The following is a 19,340-nucleotide window of genomic DNA, read 5'->3' as shown; positions in this document are numbered from 1 at the left end:
ACGTTCAAGCCGGATGCGGGCGCCTAAGAGCTGCGCTCTAAAACGGAAAACCGCAGAAAACGATCATTAGTGATCTTCGAAGAAGCATGCAGTGTTTGAGCGTTCTGCAGACCGCGCGATGCACACCACGAGAGACTGGCAGTGACTGGCGTGCAATGAACTTTGGAGCCAAGCACTGCCACACTCAGTATGGATCGAGTGCACGGAATGCAAGGAAAGGGCTCATAAAGCGTGTGAGCTCACGCAGTGCGTTTCGAGTGTTTATATTGCGAAAACTCATTGCACTTCACTACATTTTCTCATTTTGCAACACAGGGAGGGTCAAAATGAGACATCGTGTGACTTTCAGATATTGTAGCTTTGTTTAATGTTTCGCTTGCTCCAGTTAAGCAATATTTACTGAGCGTAAAGTCAAGGCGTCTAAAAATATCCCCATGCTGTGTTTTCTAATATATTAAAGAAAAAATTAAAATTACTATTGAGGTTACATTTTTTTTGTATTTTGCCCCACCTTACCCCACAAGGGAAAGCCCGTCGACTGCGGGAGACCTGCCTAAAGTGTGAAAGCTCCGATATATCTCGCGTCATTGAACGTCAACTAATGGAGCTTGAGGCCTGTTCATCGTTTGAGTCGTGCAAAGAAAGCTACGCTTCTGGAAAGTCAAATCTAAATAAGTCGTCTATGTTTATGTAGGATTCGTTGCATTAATGTTGTGACGGCAAGCTTCCTGGTTACCAGATATATGGGAAATAAAGGATTTACTCAATAATAATATGCACCGCATGTTCGTTGAGCGTGAAAAATGCTGAATTGGCAGCGGCAAAACTTCCTCTATGCATGCGTCGCGGTTTGCTGCGTTCCGCTCAATTGTCGAAGAAAAGCTTGTTCGCAAGCACGCGCGCGGAATATGGCGTCACTGTGGTCCTCTTTGTAACACGCTCGTACCAAGTACTTTAGCGAACTTTTAGTATTCGTATAACGCTTCCTTTATTTTAGTACAATGTAATGGGCGGCTGAGTGGCAGCAACTCATAAATTAGTTTCTGGTTACTACTTGTTTCAATTGAGAACCAACCCCTTGTGAGCTAAAAGTTACAAGAATCGTAGAAAACAAATTTTGTTAATTTAAGACGTTTTATTTGGCCCAATTTTGCGGAGAAATCTCCGTCGGTCACTGTGAAATTTCGTGTTCACGCTAAATAAAAGTAAGTATGCGTGCAAGAACTAATTTTCTTAGCCTTTTCTAACAATTAATAACTAAAAATGAGCTCGCTCGCTACACATCTGATATTTCCTGATTAATTGCGTTTGTCGTTTAAGTGCGCGTATAACCACAACACAGAAAGAAAGAAAACGTTGCTTGTAATTTTTAATAATTCCCTCGTTCTCCCCTGTAAAAATTAGAGCTGCGTTAGTTAGTCTCACAAATTATTTCTGTCACGAATTCACTTCCGTGAACTGAAATGTCTTGAAGTTACAGTCACAATTACAGCTCTTCGTAGGGAGATGCCGAGTTCCTTTCAGGTTACTTTTAAAATATGGCATTGCGTCAAGGTGCACGGCGATTGTTAACGAAAGGCTCAGGTCTTTGATTTGGCAGTGGACATGGCAGGGACCGGTTTAGTGACAACACGTAGCCCTTCTGGGGAGTCTATGATGAAGCCACAAAGGTCCGATCAAGGTCTACTTAGAAACCATAGAGTACAATCGGCACGGAATGAAACGCGAACAGTGGGTGCATGGTTTTCGCTAGATGCTGCACCACCTGAACCAGATGGGAGCTGCAAGAAGATGGCTCCTCCTTCGATGTGTTAGACTCTTGCTCAGTGCATCCAAACCTTCGGTGTTGCGTCTCTAGGTGACTCAGCGTGGGTCGAAAACCATGCGCTCCTTGTTCGCGTTTCATTCCGTGCCGACTGTACATTGCTGCGACGCGCTTCAGTGCATCACTCTGATTATTAACCCTCCTCAGTAATACACCGCGCGGCCTCTGAGTAGCTTTTGATTGGACATGCAAGCCATAGCTTCGGCTATAGTTCATTGCATACGGAGAGATAAAGTACAAATCCAACTAAACTTGCAACCTAATGCAACATTTACTCTAGTGCAGTTACATTTACTTACTGCAAGCTTAAGCACATTTAAAATGGGCCGTGATGGTTTCGTCCACTGCGATTTCTGCCTAAATGAATCAATTCATTGATTTGGCACTGGCGGTTACCTTTAATGACATCCTCCTAATCTTGAATCTAATACTTTTTTCTGGCTTCGGCACAAGGGCAAATTAGAAATGCAGCCAACTAAAATGTTCTGCAAGCAACGTATACTCGCCATTTGTGATTTGACAAGAACCGATGCTGTAGTCATGCGCAACCCGACGCTCATGGTGAGGGTCTCTTGGATCGTGAGAGAAGGCAGCAGGCGATCCTGCTGCATGACGTAGCAGCTCTGTTTGCTGAACAGCACTTGGTCCCGCACGTAGCCGTTGATCTGGACCTCACCTTCGTAGCCATTTTCACTGCAGGTAAAACCAGAGGCTCTCCTGGACAACCTTATCTGCAGAAAACGTCTATCGGAATGCAAATGTCGAGAACTGTATATCTAGGAAGCTCCCGCGTGTACATTTCTCCGCGATGCACTCGGATCTAAAATTCTTTGTGTTCCTTAAATCAGTTCAACTAATCAAAAGAGCGAGCACGAGGCAGACGAATACAAGACACGCCGTAACTTTCAACGAAAGTTTTAGAGTTTATTTTAAAACTACGCTGTGTCCGTGCAGAGGCGTAGTAACAAATAATTCTTTTGGTAATTAGTTGGATTAGCTATGACCTCCATAAATTAAAAAAAAGGGGAGGGGCGGAATTAGTGCTACGCATGGCGCCAACATTCCACACCCGCCTCCTTTAGATTTGTACAGCGGGGCGGGGGGGGGGGGGGGGGGGGGGGGAGGACTGAAGCCCTGTAAACTCCTCCCCACCCTCTGGCTGCGCGTCTGGCTACGCCTCTGGCCGTGCCCTGTTTTTATCGTGTGCTTCGTTTTAATTTTGTTTTTGAAAAATTAACCACAACTAGCCCAGTCAGCCATTTTACTTCGTTGCCATTGCCGCTCGACAGATAGCGCTCGCCGCAGCAGTGGTTAAACTGAATAAAGAGTAATCGTTCATGAGTTGTTCCCGGTGTATGCATCTCGTTCCGTTGAATTAGAGTGTGCCGTTACTCACTAGAATCCGGAGAGAAGGTTGAGTAGCGTCGTCTTTCCTGCACCGGAGGGACCCATGATGGCCATCAGAGTGCCTGGTCGAGCCGCTCCGCTCAGATTGCTGACGATGGCGTTCTTTGCTGGGAGTAAGCCGGTAAAACCAATCAAGTTGTGAAGGTAGGCAGACAATCTTTCATTTACACATGTTTTGAAGCATTTGTTGCTAAGATGCTCGATGCTATTCGCGACTCCACCAAAACAAACGTCACCTAGCGGGAAAACTGGAAACTAGCTGGAACAAGCTGCTTTGCGCCTGTCCGCGCCTCTGTCGGCTTTCGAAAACTATGCTCTGCTGTTCAAGTGCTCCGGCTATACTTAACCGGGGCAGTTTAAACATTGAAAAGATATGGCATTAAACAAAAAAAAAAAGCGAAATTTTATGCGCTTCCCTTTCAGCCGGCCCGGCAGCCCCGACGCGATCCGTTCCCAGCCGCCATGTTTGGTCGGAGGTGGCACCCCCTATAGGTCGCTGTCGTCGCGAATAGTTTAATCAACGAAGTTAACCATCACTCCTGATATTCACGCTAGTCAGTCTTTGCAAGGCCTACTTCCTCAGAACCTTTTGCATGAATGCTGTCCTACGATGCACTCGTAAACCCAATCATTGATATTGATTGAATCAGCTTGGCCAATCAAAAGATCAAGCGGTATCCCCTCCCCCCCTCCCCTCCCCATCCTTCATTATCATGCAGGATCAGTGGCAAAAAAGGTGTCCACCTTCTTCGCAACTGATACTGCGTTACCGTTGAAACACGTTACCGATCACGTTCCTCATTGGCTTAGCTGACGAAAGGCAGGCCAGTGATTGGTGTTTGGAGTGCATTGCGGTGCAGCAAGCTCAGAGTGACCTTTTCTGGGCGTGTATACACACCTACTTGCATTGAACTACACACCCAAAAAAGGTGGCTACCTTCGGGAAGTGTTGCGCGCTATCGCCTCGGCGGCGAACCCACCTTTGCCGCACTTGACTTGGAAGCTGAGGTTCCTCCATTCGAGGATGATGTTTTCGTAGTTTCTGCTTCCGCTTTGTTCCGTCATGTGCCGCCCATTTACCGGCTGGCCGCCATCTTGCGCTAGAAAAGGAAACACGACGCGCAGTCGCTCAAGTCGCAGACACACTGCTCACGTACATCAAACAAGGGGCACGGTGTTCACTGCAGGCGCGATGACAGAATTATATTTGTGGACGCGCCGCAGGCCAATTCGAGGCATGGTTGCTTCATACATATGTGTGCTTAAAACAAGACTGAGACAGTTTTTGTATGGCCAACGTGACAGGAGCGTTGTACGAAGATTTCAGACAGTGTCCGCAGACCGTCTTTTGTATTATAGAGTAGCAGTCTGACCGCGGCTTAAGGAACCATTGAATGTTAACATCTTTCACAGCTGGCGCTTGCCACTTGGTATAAACAAAAATTCCTTTGTGTACATTCCCTCAGAACTTCCTACACTTCCTCACTTCCTACACCTACAAAAAAGCTCGGTAAAAAATATAATCAAATTCTTACATACGTTATTTGCGGCGGTGTCTTATCGCGGACGTTACTTTTATTGCCAAACTCTATATGACTCGTTGGTCGGATTTATTCGTGTCCGTCGACAGAATACCATCGCCCGCGCCTTATCATCGTTCGCGCGCGCCTTATCATCGTACGTGCGCATATTATCGTCTATCATGCGATTTTGACGCTTGTTTCAATAAGAAGACCACAACACAAATGCCAAAACCACATAATAGATGATAAGGTGCGCGCGAACAATACAAAGAACGTAGCGCTCCCCGCATGCGTTTCTCGGAAAAGTTGGCGGTTGCACAAGCTGCCGCGGTAACGGTAGCCGTACGAAGTCTTCCATATATAAAAAAGGTTTGTAAAAAAGGCTTTGCTTTCGTGAATCATTTGGTATAGTGCGGTGGGCAATCGTTGCAGGTGGCACCACCGCTTCGCTGGCCAACCACCTTCACTGCGTGGATTAAAACATCAACTTTTTGTTAGAATTTTTTTTAAACCGCGTTATTTGTTTAAGTTTTTCTTTGTATAGATTGCAGTGGTTTTGTTCAAGGGTGCATCAGTCGACACGGGAGATTTTGCTAAGTGAAAACGGTCAAGATTAAAGTTAAATTAAGTCAAAATGCGTTGTTTTTCCAGGTAACTTGTTATACCCGTGCCACACGGGCAACTCGAATGCCATTTAGAACGAATGACAATTGTGTGATCCACTGATCTCTGTCTATTTCGTGGATCGCGTTTGACCAGCTCCGCCTATGGACCGAAATGCGGTCACTGGCGGCCATCTTTAGGTAGAGTTATATCATCTCTAGCCACCATAGTAAAATGGCGGAGAGCGCAATGGCGGCCGGGTGCCATAAAATAGCCGTGTATCTAGTACACTGTACCGTGGGAGATATTTCGTGCTTGATTCAAGTTGTTCGACGACGCAGATTCTTGAAACCCGGCGTGAACGGTAGCCTCATCTTTGAGGACCCGGGGAAAGTTCTACGAAAGCGCAGCACCGGGGCAAAGCAGCGCAGCTCGCATCGAAAGCAGACTCCGTACCGGAGTCCTATGCCGGAGTCTGCTTTTAATGCTAAATTTGATGCGACTTTCGATGCGAGCTGTGCTGCTTTTCCCCTGGTGCTGCGATTTCGTGAAACTTTCACCGGGTCCTCAAAGATCGCGCTACCGTTCACGCTGGTTTTCAAAAACATGTTTCGTCAAACAATTTCAATCAAGCACGAAATATCATCCACCATATTTTGACGGCAGCCTGCCACCACACCTGCCAAAACGCTGTCTGCCATGGATGGATTACAGTGGCTGCAGGAGCTATACCTTGGCTAGAGGTGATATAACTCTACCTAAAGATGGCCGCCAGTGACCGCATTTGCAGAGCGGGCAAACGCAATCCAGCAATTGTCATTGAGATCAGTGTGTGTGATCAACGAATCGGCTCCCGATCTGTTGCGCGTGGAACGCCCCACGCTCGGAGTGCCGCGCGCTGATTGGCCGATTGTTCAAATGTCATTCGTTGTAAATGGCATTCAAGTTGCCCGTGTGGCACGGGTATTAGTGTATGAATGTCTCGAGCAGCGCCGGGTTCTAATTTTTCTAAATAAAACATTTCAAGTTACTTTAAGAGTTACTATGGTAATCAGTTGGAGCTAGATTAGAAAGACCAAGTACTGCAACGGGACAATTGCGTTAATTGCAATCATAAATTACCAAAAACATATATGAAACAAATTCGAACATTCCACGCATTTACTTATCAAAGCATGAATACTGATGGTCTCAAAAGAGTTGTGTCTACCAACAATAAAGCAAACAGAATATAAAAATACCGCGGAGTGATTTCGTCTGAAAATGGCGAGGGTAAAAGTGTGTAATTTTTAAATTTTAAAAAGAAAATGTTATGAATAAAAAAAAAAAACTCGAACGGCAAGCCCGGCGGAATTTTTATTTTCAAGTTATGAACTACTGAAGCTGCCAATGCGGAAACCTGGTTTATTCTCTGTCTGTCGGAGATCAAATGTTTGACCTATTTTTCCTTTTTTTTTTCTTACAAGTACTGCACTAGAGCGTTTGTGTGACACTCTTGTAATTGGAATCATCATTTTCAATGAATGAAAGGGTTTATTAATTTTCGTAACATTTCTAACCTAAGTTTTATCGTCAGTTTTTCCAACCTTGCCAGATATCGTCAAAGTCTCTTTCTCGACATTTGACGCAGGTTGGCGAACTATACGGTTGAGGTTCTAAAGGTTTCCTAATAAGAAGCTATCTCCAGAAAGCTCAGTTATTTTTTGGGGTCATAAATTTAATAATTTTACTAAACCAAAGCTAGTGCCGCATGCGTGTGAGAATAAAAAAAAAACGAATGTTTTGAAACACTCTGTAAATTAAGTAACAAAGTTTCTTAAAAAAATTAGTCTTTGATTTTTTTTCTTTATTTACAGCAAGATATTTCAGTGAGTTTGAATGATTTATTAGAGAATAGCGCTAGGAATATTCATATTTTCATGGACACTACTAAAGCTCAAAGCTGAAGTCTTGAATGCCAATAATATAAGTTTTTTTAGAAAAAAAAGTCAAAGCTGCTTACAACTCCCTGTAACGCCGAATTAGAGCGCAGCTCTTGAGGAGGAGGGGGAAGGGCACTGGGGCGGGGTTAAACTAACCAGGGGGGGTCACGTGACCTTGGGGGGTCACGTGACCTTGGGGGTCACGTGACCCCCAATGCCGATGATGTCATCACTGAGGTCACTGATGACGTCATCATTGACGATGACGATGCGGGTACCGATGACGTCATTAGTGACGTCACTGATGACTTCACCAGTGATGATGACGATGACGAATGTCGGTGACGTCATCAGTGACGTCGCTGATGACGTCATCAGTGATGATGACGATGACGATGCGGATGTCGGTAACGTCATCAGTGATGATGACGATGACGATGCGGATGCCGGTGACGTCATCAGTGATGATGACGATGACGATGCGGATGCCGGTGACGTCATCAGTGACGATGACGATGACGATGTGGATGCCGGTGACGTCATCAGTGATGATGACGATGACGATGTGGATGCCGGTGACGTCATCAGTGATGATGACGATGACGATGTGGATGCCGGTGACGTCATCAGTGACGATGACGTCATTGGGGGTCACGCGACATCGGCGGGGGTCACGTGACCTCAGGGGAGTCACGTGACTTCGGGGGGTCACGTGCCCCCCACGAGGTCACGTGACCCCGGTGGGGGGCTCGCGCGGTGCATTATGGGACATTTCCCATAATGCACCGGGGTCACGTGACCTCGGGGGGTCACGTGCCCCCCCACGAGGTCACGTGACCCCGGTGGGGGGCTCGCGCGGTGCATTATGGGACATTTCCCATGATGCACAGCGCGGTTACGCCGACGCCGACGGCGACGCCGCTCAAGCCGGAAACGGGCCCCTAAGAGCTGCGCTCTAAAAGGCCAGTAAGTTATTGTGTTTCAATGTTTGATTTAATACTCGAATGCTTCTTTGCTCTTTCAGCGCTTGCATTTGTTAACTCACCATACCGTGGACATAGTACGGACCAGCAGGGCACCTATGTTAGGATGTGCTTGCAATCACATATCTGAGGGAACTGAACTTATGAGAGTACAAAAACGCTAGAGATTAGATTATATAAGAGAATTAACTCGTAAATCATGGCAATACCTACAGGACATAAAAACCGAAACAAATAAAATATTAGGTTTTCATTTATGTATGAAAAAATGAAACCTTTGGGGGAGGTTTGGGGGGGGGGGGGCGTTTTTTGGCACATCACTTATAAGTTCTAGAAACGCGTGCGAACCCACTAAGATATAATATTGCACATTTGTGGTATCCCGTCCGTTGTTAAACCACCACACTGCTTGCTCTATCTCGCTCTCTGGGCACCTACTTCCATAAGTGCACTTTGGTGATGACCAATGCACTTGAAGGTTATTTTTTCTTTGCGATGTGCAATTTTTAGCAAGACACTTTGAAATCTGTTTCGTGACACATGTTGTATAAACATGCAGGCGTGAATTCCAGCGTTGGTACAACTTTTTTTTCTCCCATGACTTTATGTCGGGTGTTTCCTGGACTGTTTTTTTTTTTTTTTTTCGGCGGTGTTGATGACTCTAAATTCTGCCTTCACTGAAAATATTTTACTTTCGTTGAGGTACAGCACTGCGCTGCCCAGAGTTTTGTATTTCTGTGATAGCAATTTTTGTGTTTGTACCATGCCCGCGGCGAGGCAAACCGTCTATCAGTGAATAAGTAATTAAAATTTCTGACCAAACAGTGGTTTGGTTGCATTCAGGGCGGCTGAAACGGCAGCAACGACGGAGCCACCGGGATAAGTGCTGGCCCTAAACAACAAAACAATCGATAAAAATAAAAAAGAACACGACTACTTTGAAATGTTATGAATCCCGGTTGTTCTGGTGCCCCTGTCTTTGCTGATTTTTTTTCTTGCTGCTGAGGCACTATACCTTGTATCATCCTACGATGGACTAAAGGCCAAAGTCACGGGCTGCCAAGTCCCAATCACGTTCCATTCTATACTATGACGCGCTTAACATTGATTAGGGGTGAACGAAAAATGCTCGAACCCAAAAGCGCCGCATCAGTTCTATAGCTTCGACGCTGCAAAGAGCCTGTATATTGTGGCTTTCTTTGCGATGTAAAATTGTTGAGTCACTCAGTGCTCTACAATTCGAACCACTGTCCACCCGTCCTCTTAACAGTGATCCGAGACGCGGACACCGATACGTGCACCGAAACGAAATACCGCACAATTTCTAAGTGGCTCGTGATTGGATCTGGCGGTCCGTAGCTTTTGCCTTTAGTCCATCGTAGGGTGTGACGAAGTACAGACCACAACATCTTAGCCAGCTCAAAGGCACTGAAATGCGCCGAATAAAATTGGCACGCAGGTATTGATGATATCGCGTTTGCCTGCCAAGCTTGAGCCAAGGACAACTCGTACAAGGTCGGTTGCTCTGCCGGGCACGTCGCGTGAGGCTTGCGTACCTTCTTGAGCAACGTAATTGTTTAAAAAGAAGCGCCCGAAGCCGATGTAAAGGAAATGTAATCACGCCCGTAGTGGACGCGCCAAAAAGACGGGGATTGCAAAAAGATGCTATGATAAGAACTTTCCTCGTGTATACGGGGAAGTGAAAGACAGACACGTATACGCGAGCACGAATCTATAAGCATTAGGAAGTCATTAGAGAGTTTTAGGGCACCCTTTTTGCACACCCCATATCGTACGATCGGCCCTCCGGTACGCACTGCGCATGCGCCACCGCACAAAAATCGGATATGCGCGGTTCGTATCCCCCTATGGGATGTGAAAATACGGTTCCCTAAAACTCTCTATTTAGTAGATCGTTCCGATACCTCCGATAAATATGCTCGATAACGATACGATAAATGCGCAAAGGCGTCGGCGGAGTATCGGGATTCGTTATCGAAGTTATCGGAAGGATGTATTGAAACTTTCGACTTTAAAACACTGTTGTCTGTTTAGCTGGCAGAACGTTCAAGCTGTACACACACCTTCAGCCGTCCCCAGATATGTCTGCTGCACCACGATACACTCGAAACACCAATCGCTGCTTTAACGTGACGACCGAGTTCTTGTGACCTCTTACGACGAGAGAAAGCGCTAACACGCTGGTCCAATCAATAAAGTGGCCAAGGAACTGATTTTTTTTTTGTTTTTTTGCAAAAGCCGAAGTTTAACAGCATCTGCGAGATCAAATGTATGTACTGTATATGAGAAATGGTCGTTTATATTATTTCAAACGGTTTTCGAGCCAGTAAGGAAATAACGAGGGACTAAAAAAAGTATGAAATATACGGCAATCAGAAATGTTCCATGGCTACCCGATAGGTGGTGCCAGGGTGTTTTTTCGTCATAAGAGATCACAAGATGTTTTAACGCACTCAGTCGTAAGCGGTCCCAAGTGTGGGAACCAGCCTTTACTTATTAATCAGTTAAACAAATGAGGAGGACGATTCACATCGTCCTCCAATGGTAATGTTTTTTTTTTTTCTTTTGGCGCAAAGAGTGGGCGTGTGTTTGCCACTCAGGCCGCATTAAGGGCCGTCCAAAGAGGAGACTTCAGAAATTATGAGGCGATTCGACTTTGACATAAGTTGTGCGGCAAACCGCTTCTGGCCGTTATTTTATTTATTTATTTATTTTACCAAAGAAGAATCTCTCTTTTTTTTTTTTTTTTGTCAAATATCACCCGTGTCCCTCACTGGGGTCTTGAGCATGCTCCTCGCGTGAGTCCGGACAGCCACTCACAAACTCTGTTGGCTGTCGGTCAATCCCTCAAGTCTTCCGCTGCCCTTAAAGTCCCGAAAAGGGGAAAAGGAAGGGCTGTGTTCGAAATCTTTCTTACTCAAAAAGATCCGAGCTACTCCAGCGGGTCGTGTCACGTTATAACACAGATAGAGCGACGCTGGAGGAGGGGGTAGATTTATGAACGCAAAGGTACAAAACCATTACCCTGGAGTAAGAGCGAGTAAATTTTGGAACAAGGCCAAGGATACGGGGGCCCGGCAGAGAAGATGGACAGCATTGGCAGGTGGCGTGGGACGTCAAGGCTGACGAGTACCGAGGCCACCGAAAAGTAAAGGAACAGAGTAGGAAAATATGGATGTTTGCTTGGTAGTGTTCAAACAGATATCGGGCTGCCGTACTGCTCGACACTTCAACTTCCACGATTTTTAACAAAGTCGTGGAAGTTGAAGTTGAAGAAACAGGACTCTTCAGAAATCGTGAAGTCACGATTTCTGAAGAGTCCTGTTTGGACAGGTTCTTACATTTTGAACGCAGTACCGTTTTCCCATTCCCTTAACTAAGCTGATTAGGCGAAAAGCATTAGTAGGAGTTCGGATTGCGTTGAGGGAAGGGTTTTATGTAGAACTCTCTGTCTGGGGAAGTACTATAATTTTCTGGGAGAGGCTCCGGGGTGGTATAATGTCATAGGGGAGTGTACTTTGTGTAGCACGTTCTGGGAGGAGGAAGAGGTATTGGACTCTTCCAGGGGGTGTGTTAGGCGGTGCCTACGAATCATTAGTTGCGTCGTTGTATGTAGGTATGAATCATTAGTTGGCGGCGTATTGTATGCATTCGAAGATTTCTTAGAGTGTATTATATATTCAGGGAAGGTGATTCATTGACCAGACCGAGGAATGTCGTGGGGCAGCGCGTTTTGCTGCTCGAGAATGGCTTTACTTACGTTTTTGTTTTCCACTGCGTTCGATTTTGAAATTAAATTGATTCTGGCGTCTGCATTTTATATTTTCTTTTCGGTAAGTATACTGAGTTAGCTGCTAAATGATATAGTCAATGGGACATTCAATAATCTGTAAAACATTGTTTTAAAAAGTTAAAAGAAAGCACGTTTATTGTTTACAATTCTAACTTTCTTCGAACTCTGCTTGTCCAATTGACCCGGGTTCTAATAGGATAAATCGTTTAAGTAAAATGCAACTTCTTTTTTCTTAAATTAAGCCTTACAGATAATGTTTCTCAAGCTAAAAGTATTCTCACGCAAGCATTTGATTTTTTTTTAGAGAACTGGGTTGCTATTGAGATTAAGTCTAACATGTTTAAACTAAACCCGACTCTTACGCCCCGTTCAACAGGGGGCCTCGTGGGACTCTTATTTTAGGTACTCTAGCCAAATATATTTGCAATAATAAGAGTTTGGCATCAAAATTTAAATAATCTAAAAGCTGTCTCGAAACCTAAAGGATTTTATCAAAATTAACAACATGGTGGACAGACATCACTTGGGTCACTAACCTCGCCACTACCTTCCCGAAGTAATGTACAAAAACGCGGTGTACAAACTTTTTTGTACTACGCAGGAAGCTGAAATTTCTAAGGCGACTGACTAAATAAACGTGTATATTAATATTAGACGCATTACGCGCATACCTCCAGGTTTAGTTTTCAAGCTGATTATGGAATATACTCCGTTTCACATCAAATCAGGGGCAAACGTAGCGGAGGGGGGGGGGGGGGGCGCCCCTCCCCCCTTTTCAAGCCTATTAAAATAATATTTTTAAAATGAAAAATATAATTATATACATTAGCTACAACTTAAGGTTTTGGTGACATAGTAAATATCGGGTCAAGAGAATAGATCTCAAAGGGTACTTTGTAGACTCTAACCAATATCTTCAATCTACCCGTTTTGAAGCCGGCTCGGCTCCTTGTTCACGTGTGATTGTATGTGGGCTCACAGGTAGCCATCTGCCGTCGCTTTCTTCGAAACGTCAGGCACATTAAAAAAATTGGTTAAAGTCTCCGAAGTACACTTTCTTATTACTTACCTAACCAGGTGGAGTTCCGCCGAAATGTTTACTTAAAAAAAAAAAAAAGTTTTGGGTGACATATCGAGAAATAACATTATATCTCCGCAGACTCGCCCCCGCCAGCCGAATACCTGCCGCCCCCAAGCCTGACCCATAGCTCTGCCCCTGCAATCGCTGCTTTTTAATCTGAAACCCAAGAAATCCCCTGGGATCGAGGGCATCTCAGTTAATGATTTGAGCAGAAATTAGAAAATAATTAAAACGGTTTTGCTCTCTCTCTCTTAAATGATGTGATCTCTAATTGCATCATCCCATTAAAAATGAAAACTGCGCTGGTCATTCTGTTGTTCAAGGGTGGAGCGCGAAATAATGTAGAAAATTACCGTCCGATTTCGATCCTACCTTGTCTTGCTAAGATATTAGAGAAACATCTGTGGCGAGTTATGACAAGCTTTTTAGATAAACATGATATTCTCTCACCCTATCAGTACGGATTTTTACAAGGCCGAGGTACCCAAATGCTGCTGGAAGGTTTTTCTGATGAGGTTTTCTAATGAGGACAATCAGGTGGCCTGTGCACTTTTGTTGTACGTTAGCAAAGCATTTGATGGGGTTTGTTACCGTATTTTACTGACAAAGCTTTCAATGCTAGGTTTCCGTGGTTCTTTCCTACGCCTGCTGGAGAACTTTCTGCGAGATAGGCGTCAGTGTGTATCTGTTGGACGGTTTCAAAGCGACTTTTCTCTTATCAAAGCTGGTGTCCAACAAGGTTCAATTTTAAGTCCGCTTTTATTTAAAGGGGCAGTGCAACGGTTTTAATGTTGAAAGAATTGCCAGTTTGCATTTTTTATATTGTTCATACAAGCCCAAGTGACCAAAAACGCGTCACCTTTCCCAAAAAAACGGCTATTCTGCTGCGTAATCGCAAGGCAAAATACGAATTATTTGCCGATCTGCAGCCGCCGGTGGCGGCTACGGGAACTAAAATGACGGCGTCTCTGGGGGATACGCGGAAGTCAACAAACCCTGTCCCCCTCCGCTGCTACACTCGCCGTCAGCCCCGTGGCGAACCGACCTTTGTGTTCATCGCTCGCCGCGACCTTCGACGAGGCTAATCCTTTGAAAGTCGACAATCGCGGAGGGAGCGGCTGGGGTCTCAGAAGAGAGGGCCCAAGGGGAAACCACGTGAACCCCCAGAGACGTCACTCGAAAGTCGGCGTGGAGAGTTGAGAGGCACTTCGACCTTCGATTTGTTTCATTTTTTTAAATAAGAACTAGTGCTCGCAAGAAAATGCGGCTTTCGGTTTTTCGTTCCATAGGTGACGCAGATTAACTTCCGCACTTAACTGGCCAAAGTCTGAAAATCGTTGCACTGCCCCTTTAATATTTATGTTATTGACCTACATAAAGTTGTGCCAATTTCTATATTTCAGTATGCCGATGATACTGTCCTGTTAGTCAGAGCGTCTAACTCTTTAGAAGCTATCTCTGCTTTACAATCTGCGGCTACTAAAGCCATGGACTGGTTTGCAGCTAATTTAGTTTTAATTAATGGTTCTAAAACTCAGCTTATTTGTTTCCACAGCCCTCTAAAGGAAGTTTCTCTAACTTATTCTTTATTGTTGCATACGACAGATTGTTTGCATTGTGATTGTGTGCCTGTAAAATATACATCTTCTGTGAAATACCTTGGAGTGTTTTTTGACAGCGACCTAGCGTGGAATTCTCATCTTTTGCATGTTTGTAAGAAACTTCGTGCAGTATGTTGTATGATGCATAATATCCGATATTTTAGGCCTCTTTCGGTACGAAAAGTTGTTGTTCATGCCCTTGTATATAGTGTGTTTCGGTATGGTGTGACTGTTTACGGTCGTTGTGCTCTTCGCTGGCAAGATAGAATTAACTGCCTTCTACGTTCTTCGTTAAAAAATATTTCACATGACCTGTGTCTAGAGAATGATGTCGATGTATTTAATATATTGGGCTTTCCTAACTTTAGCTCACTTCTGATAGAAACTATTGTTCACTGGCACTATTGGGCTAGCCAATTTAAAACCCCGTACATACCATCGCGTTATCTCAGACCCAAATACCCTTACTGTATATCTCGGTGCTCAACAAAATTTGGAAAACAAATTCGTAAGTATTACGTGCCAGCAATCTTCAACAAACTTCCTTCTGAAATGCATATAGTATAAAAACAAAATACAAGCTTAAAAAAGCCTTGAGAAGTATTAGTTTTTAAAATTGTTTAATGAATGTTATGTTTTGTTTATGTTTCATTTTTTGCACTGACTGCCAGGTACTCCGAGACAAGCCCGATGTGGTTTTGGCAGGCCTGATTCTGTACCTTTTTTCTTGTCAAGTAATGAAAATATTATTATCATTATTATTATTATTCTATAAATATCTATCTATTCCTCTCCTTCAAGTTTGGTAGTATAGTCATTCCTAATCAGCATGATTTCATGTCCGGCAGATCGACATCCACCAATCTCGTATCTTTTACGTCTGCTGTCTCTGAACTAGTTTGTAATAGAGGTCAGCTTGACGTCTTTTATTTCGACCTGAGTAAGGCATTCGACGTAGTCAACCACAACATCCTCCTATACAAGCTTTCCTCTTACGGAGTATGTGGTTCGGTACACAATTTGTTAAAAATCTATTTGTCTGATAGGCAAGCCTACGTCCGCGTCAACAATACTACCTCGTCCTTGTACAAGGCAAGCTCTGGAGTGCCTCAGGGAACTGTCTTGGGCCCCCTCCTTTTTAATATTTTTGTAAATGATGTCTCTCGAGTTATATTAAATTCTTCATTTCTGCAGTACGCTGATGATATAAAACTTTACAAAAAATATCGACCTTAGAGGATTGCATCGCGCTTCAGAATGACGCATACTCCTTCAGTCGTTGGTATTTAGACCATGACCTCCGTTTGAATCATTCTAAAACAAAAGTAATGACATATTCTTGCAAGACCCAGGATATATTTTTTCCATATAGTTATCATGGCGAACTGCTGTCACGTGTAAGTCAACTGAGGGACCTTGGAGTTGTCCTTGATTCAACCCTGAAATTTGACACTCACGTTATCAGAGTGGTTCAATCGGCCTTGCGCACGTTAGCTGCCGTGTCTCGCATAACGAGGGAATTGAAAAGCCCGTCCGTTTTTTTTACGCTCTATTGCTCCATAGTTAGATCCCAGCTAGAGTACGCCTCGGTTGTTTGGAACGGCATTTCCAAAACTAACAGTTTATCGGTCGAGCGAGTCCAAAACAAATTTATTTCTATCTTTAAATATCGTTACCTTGAGAAAGGTGATCCTTGTCTGAACGGTGTGTGTAACTCGCAACTTGTCTCCTTGTTGAGCCTGCAGCAGCGTCGGGTGAAGGCAGATTTGTTGTTTTTGTTTAAGACCCTGCACGGCTCGATTAACTCTCCCAGCCGTCTGTCCGAAGTGAGCCTCAGAGTTCCACGTGTGCCTACACGGCTACAATCATCTTTTTATATAGCTCGACATTTTAGCCAATTAAACCCGATCCAAAGATCGGCTGAGTGTTATAATCTCTACTCTGACACAATTGATATTTTTAACTCATGCGGAAGCAAGTTCGGAAATGCTGTTCGAATCTTCCTCTTTGCAGGAAAAGGGCTGATCAGTTGAAGCGTTGATGTAGTATTTGCTTTTTGCTCTCACACCTGGTGATGTCTGTTTTGTCCTTTTAATTTCCCTTGTTGATTTGAGTGTCTTTCATACTTGTTAATATTTTTATTCTCAGACTGGAGAACTACGTTCTCCTTCTGCACTCGTGTGTATGCGTGTTTGTATGTGTGTGTTTTTGCTCATTTTTTTTTAGTGTGCCAGCACTAAGACCGATTGGTTGTTCCTGGACACTTTAACAAACATCGATTGATTAATTGATTGAAGACCGACCACAGTACCGCAACGATACGGTAGAGTCAATCAAGCAGCACTAAAAGTGCATCGTCACGGCGCTCAATGTTTTTGTGGGAAGACCTCTTCCGTCACTAATACGAAGCAACGGGACAGCATCAGCAATCCCGACAGCGGCAGTGGTGGTACTGTCATCTCAATTGCTTGAAACGCTTTCGGTCAATACGCGTTCACTATACGGCCGACCGAAATGAGAAAATCTGAATTTACTAAAAACCACCACGAGGCAGTCACCATCTAACAGACAAGCTTGTCGAAACAAACAAAACTGTCGGTGTACAGCCTCCTTATAGACGCTTTGCAGCAGCTCTGCATGGACGCCGCCATAACTGACCTTCAGTTTTTGTTTCCTCTTATTTCGTTTATTTCACCTCATCATTACCATAGCAGTACAGGTTATTGCCACATTAGATTCAACTGTGTCCTTTTCTAAAGCATCGGCCTTTGTAGAGGATCGTCAACTACCGTTTCAGTTGCTCGGCATCTCAGTAAGACAAGAAAGATCAGCAATGGCGGCTGTAATTTGGCGCGTGTGTAAAGCGTCTATAAGGAATATTCACTGGGCGCCATATTTGTGGGTGCTCTCTAGAGCGCATGCTCAGAACGAGCCCACATCAATAGGCTGCTAAGACTGGCAATCTTGAGGGTGCGGAATGCACGTTACAAAAGAACTGTGGAAGCTCGCCATCAGCACGGGCTCAGCAGTCGCGCACACAGCTATGGCCGCCAGTGAATAGTTCCTGTTACTACATGTACTAGAGTCACGGACAGTTTGAGAAGCGCAGGGAGTGACGAAACTCGAGCATCTCATTCTCGCTCCGCAGCCAATCAAATTGCGGCATCAGTTGAGAAGAACGCCGAAGAGCCAATCACGAAGCGAGAAGCGTGTGCACAATGAGCCACGCCGCGCGTCTCTTAAAGCCGGGGTCACACTGCGTATACACCATGCAAAAGACAGTCTGCATACAGATTCGAAGGCGAGTCACCGCGACATCCGTGCTTCGAAGGCCGCATGACTATGAGCTCGAGGAAAACTTGGCACGCGGCATTCGAACCACGGATATTACGGTGACTCGTGTTTGCAGACTGTCTTTTGTATGACGTTTGAGCAATGAGACACCCGCTTCAGCTTTATTATACCCCACGGTGCACACGGAGCACTAATGATTCTTCTTCGCTTAAATCAGCTCAACCAGTGAGAAGGGCGACATCTTTCGACACTGAAACTAACCACCGAGGGTCAATACCGCTCGCATTTCTAATTGACTTAAAGCCATCTTTAGCGTAACAGTGATCAATGTTATTCCGAGACCATCGCTGGGCTTCAACATACGCGAGGGGCTTTCTGAAGGTGCGGAGGGCGTACAAAGAGGAAGTACGGCGAATCGAACTCACGCTTGGCACTGTCCACAGCTAGGGCATTCACAGCGTCGCTGCTACTCCCCGCATCTTGGAGCCCGTCCTGCTTGTAGTCGAACGCGGTGCAGACCACGACGCCGGTATCCATGGCGCGTCCAGGGCGCGCGAATGAAGCGATCCCGTTAACGCCGCAATGTCACCGACGAGACGTTCAGTTCCTCAGCATTGTGTAAGCAACACAGCGCATGCCTTCAGAGTGCCTTCACGTATCTCTCTATTTCTTTCTCTCCCATAACATAATGTGTAACACTCTTACATAAAGCGGGAAGCAAAAGTTTTCCTAGAAGCTTCAAACCCGTTCCATTCCTTATGCGTTAGGAAATCAGGACTGTGCGGACTCGCTTTGCTTCGGCGCACGTCTAGGCGGCAGAGAGACGTAAACACGCGATTGCGGCCGCGCCAGCATCAAGCGCCTTGGAAACCGGTTCTTGTGTTGTCTTGGATTGTGGACAGAAGGAGCGTGGGGGCCGACGGTAACGGGCGCCGGGTTGTGCGTAACAGCTCCAAGCGGTGCCTCCAATCGCGCGGAATCGTGAGATGAATGTGTTTCTAGCACGGATCCCCGAGCTGAAGCTCGGACCAATTTTCATGCTCGCTTACGTGCATGTGTGGAAGTTTTACCGTGTTGGTATGGAAACGATCGACTTAATGATTGCTCGAAGAATTGCGTACTTCCTCAAAGGCGCGGCTATATATGGATATTAGCCAACGTTTCCTAATACTTATAGGAGACATGAGCATATAAGTAATGTATACTATCGGCATTAGTTATAAGCTAATGCTTGGTGAAAGCAATAGGTTAAGTTAATGTCTCTTGGGGAGATTTCGGCCTCCCCTC

The 19,340-nt window shown here is 44.9% G+C and overlaps 1 protein-coding gene across 1 annotated transcript in view; it reads right to left on the bottom strand.

The window, feature by feature from the left end:
- LOC8041224 (ATP-binding cassette sub-family G member 1) overlaps window positions 1–18,833 on the bottom strand; it is a 51,205-nt gene extending 32,372 nt beyond the window's left edge. The window contains exons 1-4 of the mRNA XM_040503619.2: window positions 18,479–18,833; window positions 4,213–4,332; window positions 3,222–3,339; window positions 2,332–2,518 (exon numbers count right to left, since the gene is read on the bottom strand). Coding sequence (XP_040359553.2) covers window positions 2,332–2,518; window positions 3,222–3,339; window positions 4,213–4,332; window positions 18,479–18,590 — 537 coding nt within the window. The 5' untranslated portion in view covers window positions 18,591–18,833. The remainder of the gene's footprint in view (window positions 1–2,331; window positions 2,519–3,221; window positions 3,340–4,212; window positions 4,333–18,478) is intronic.
- Between the last annotated feature and the right edge of the window lie 507 nt (window positions 18,834–19,340).

The sequence above is a fragment of the Ixodes scapularis genome, unplaced genomic scaffold (assembly GCF_016920785.2).
Source record: "Ixodes scapularis isolate PalLabHiFi unplaced genomic scaffold, ASM1692078v2 PGA_scaffold0__279_contigs__length_252992795, whole genome shotgun sequence".
Lineage (NCBI taxonomy): Eukaryota > Metazoa > Arthropoda > Arachnida > Ixodida > Ixodidae > Ixodes > Ixodes scapularis.
This window is presented reverse-complemented; position numbering and strand designations above follow the sequence as displayed.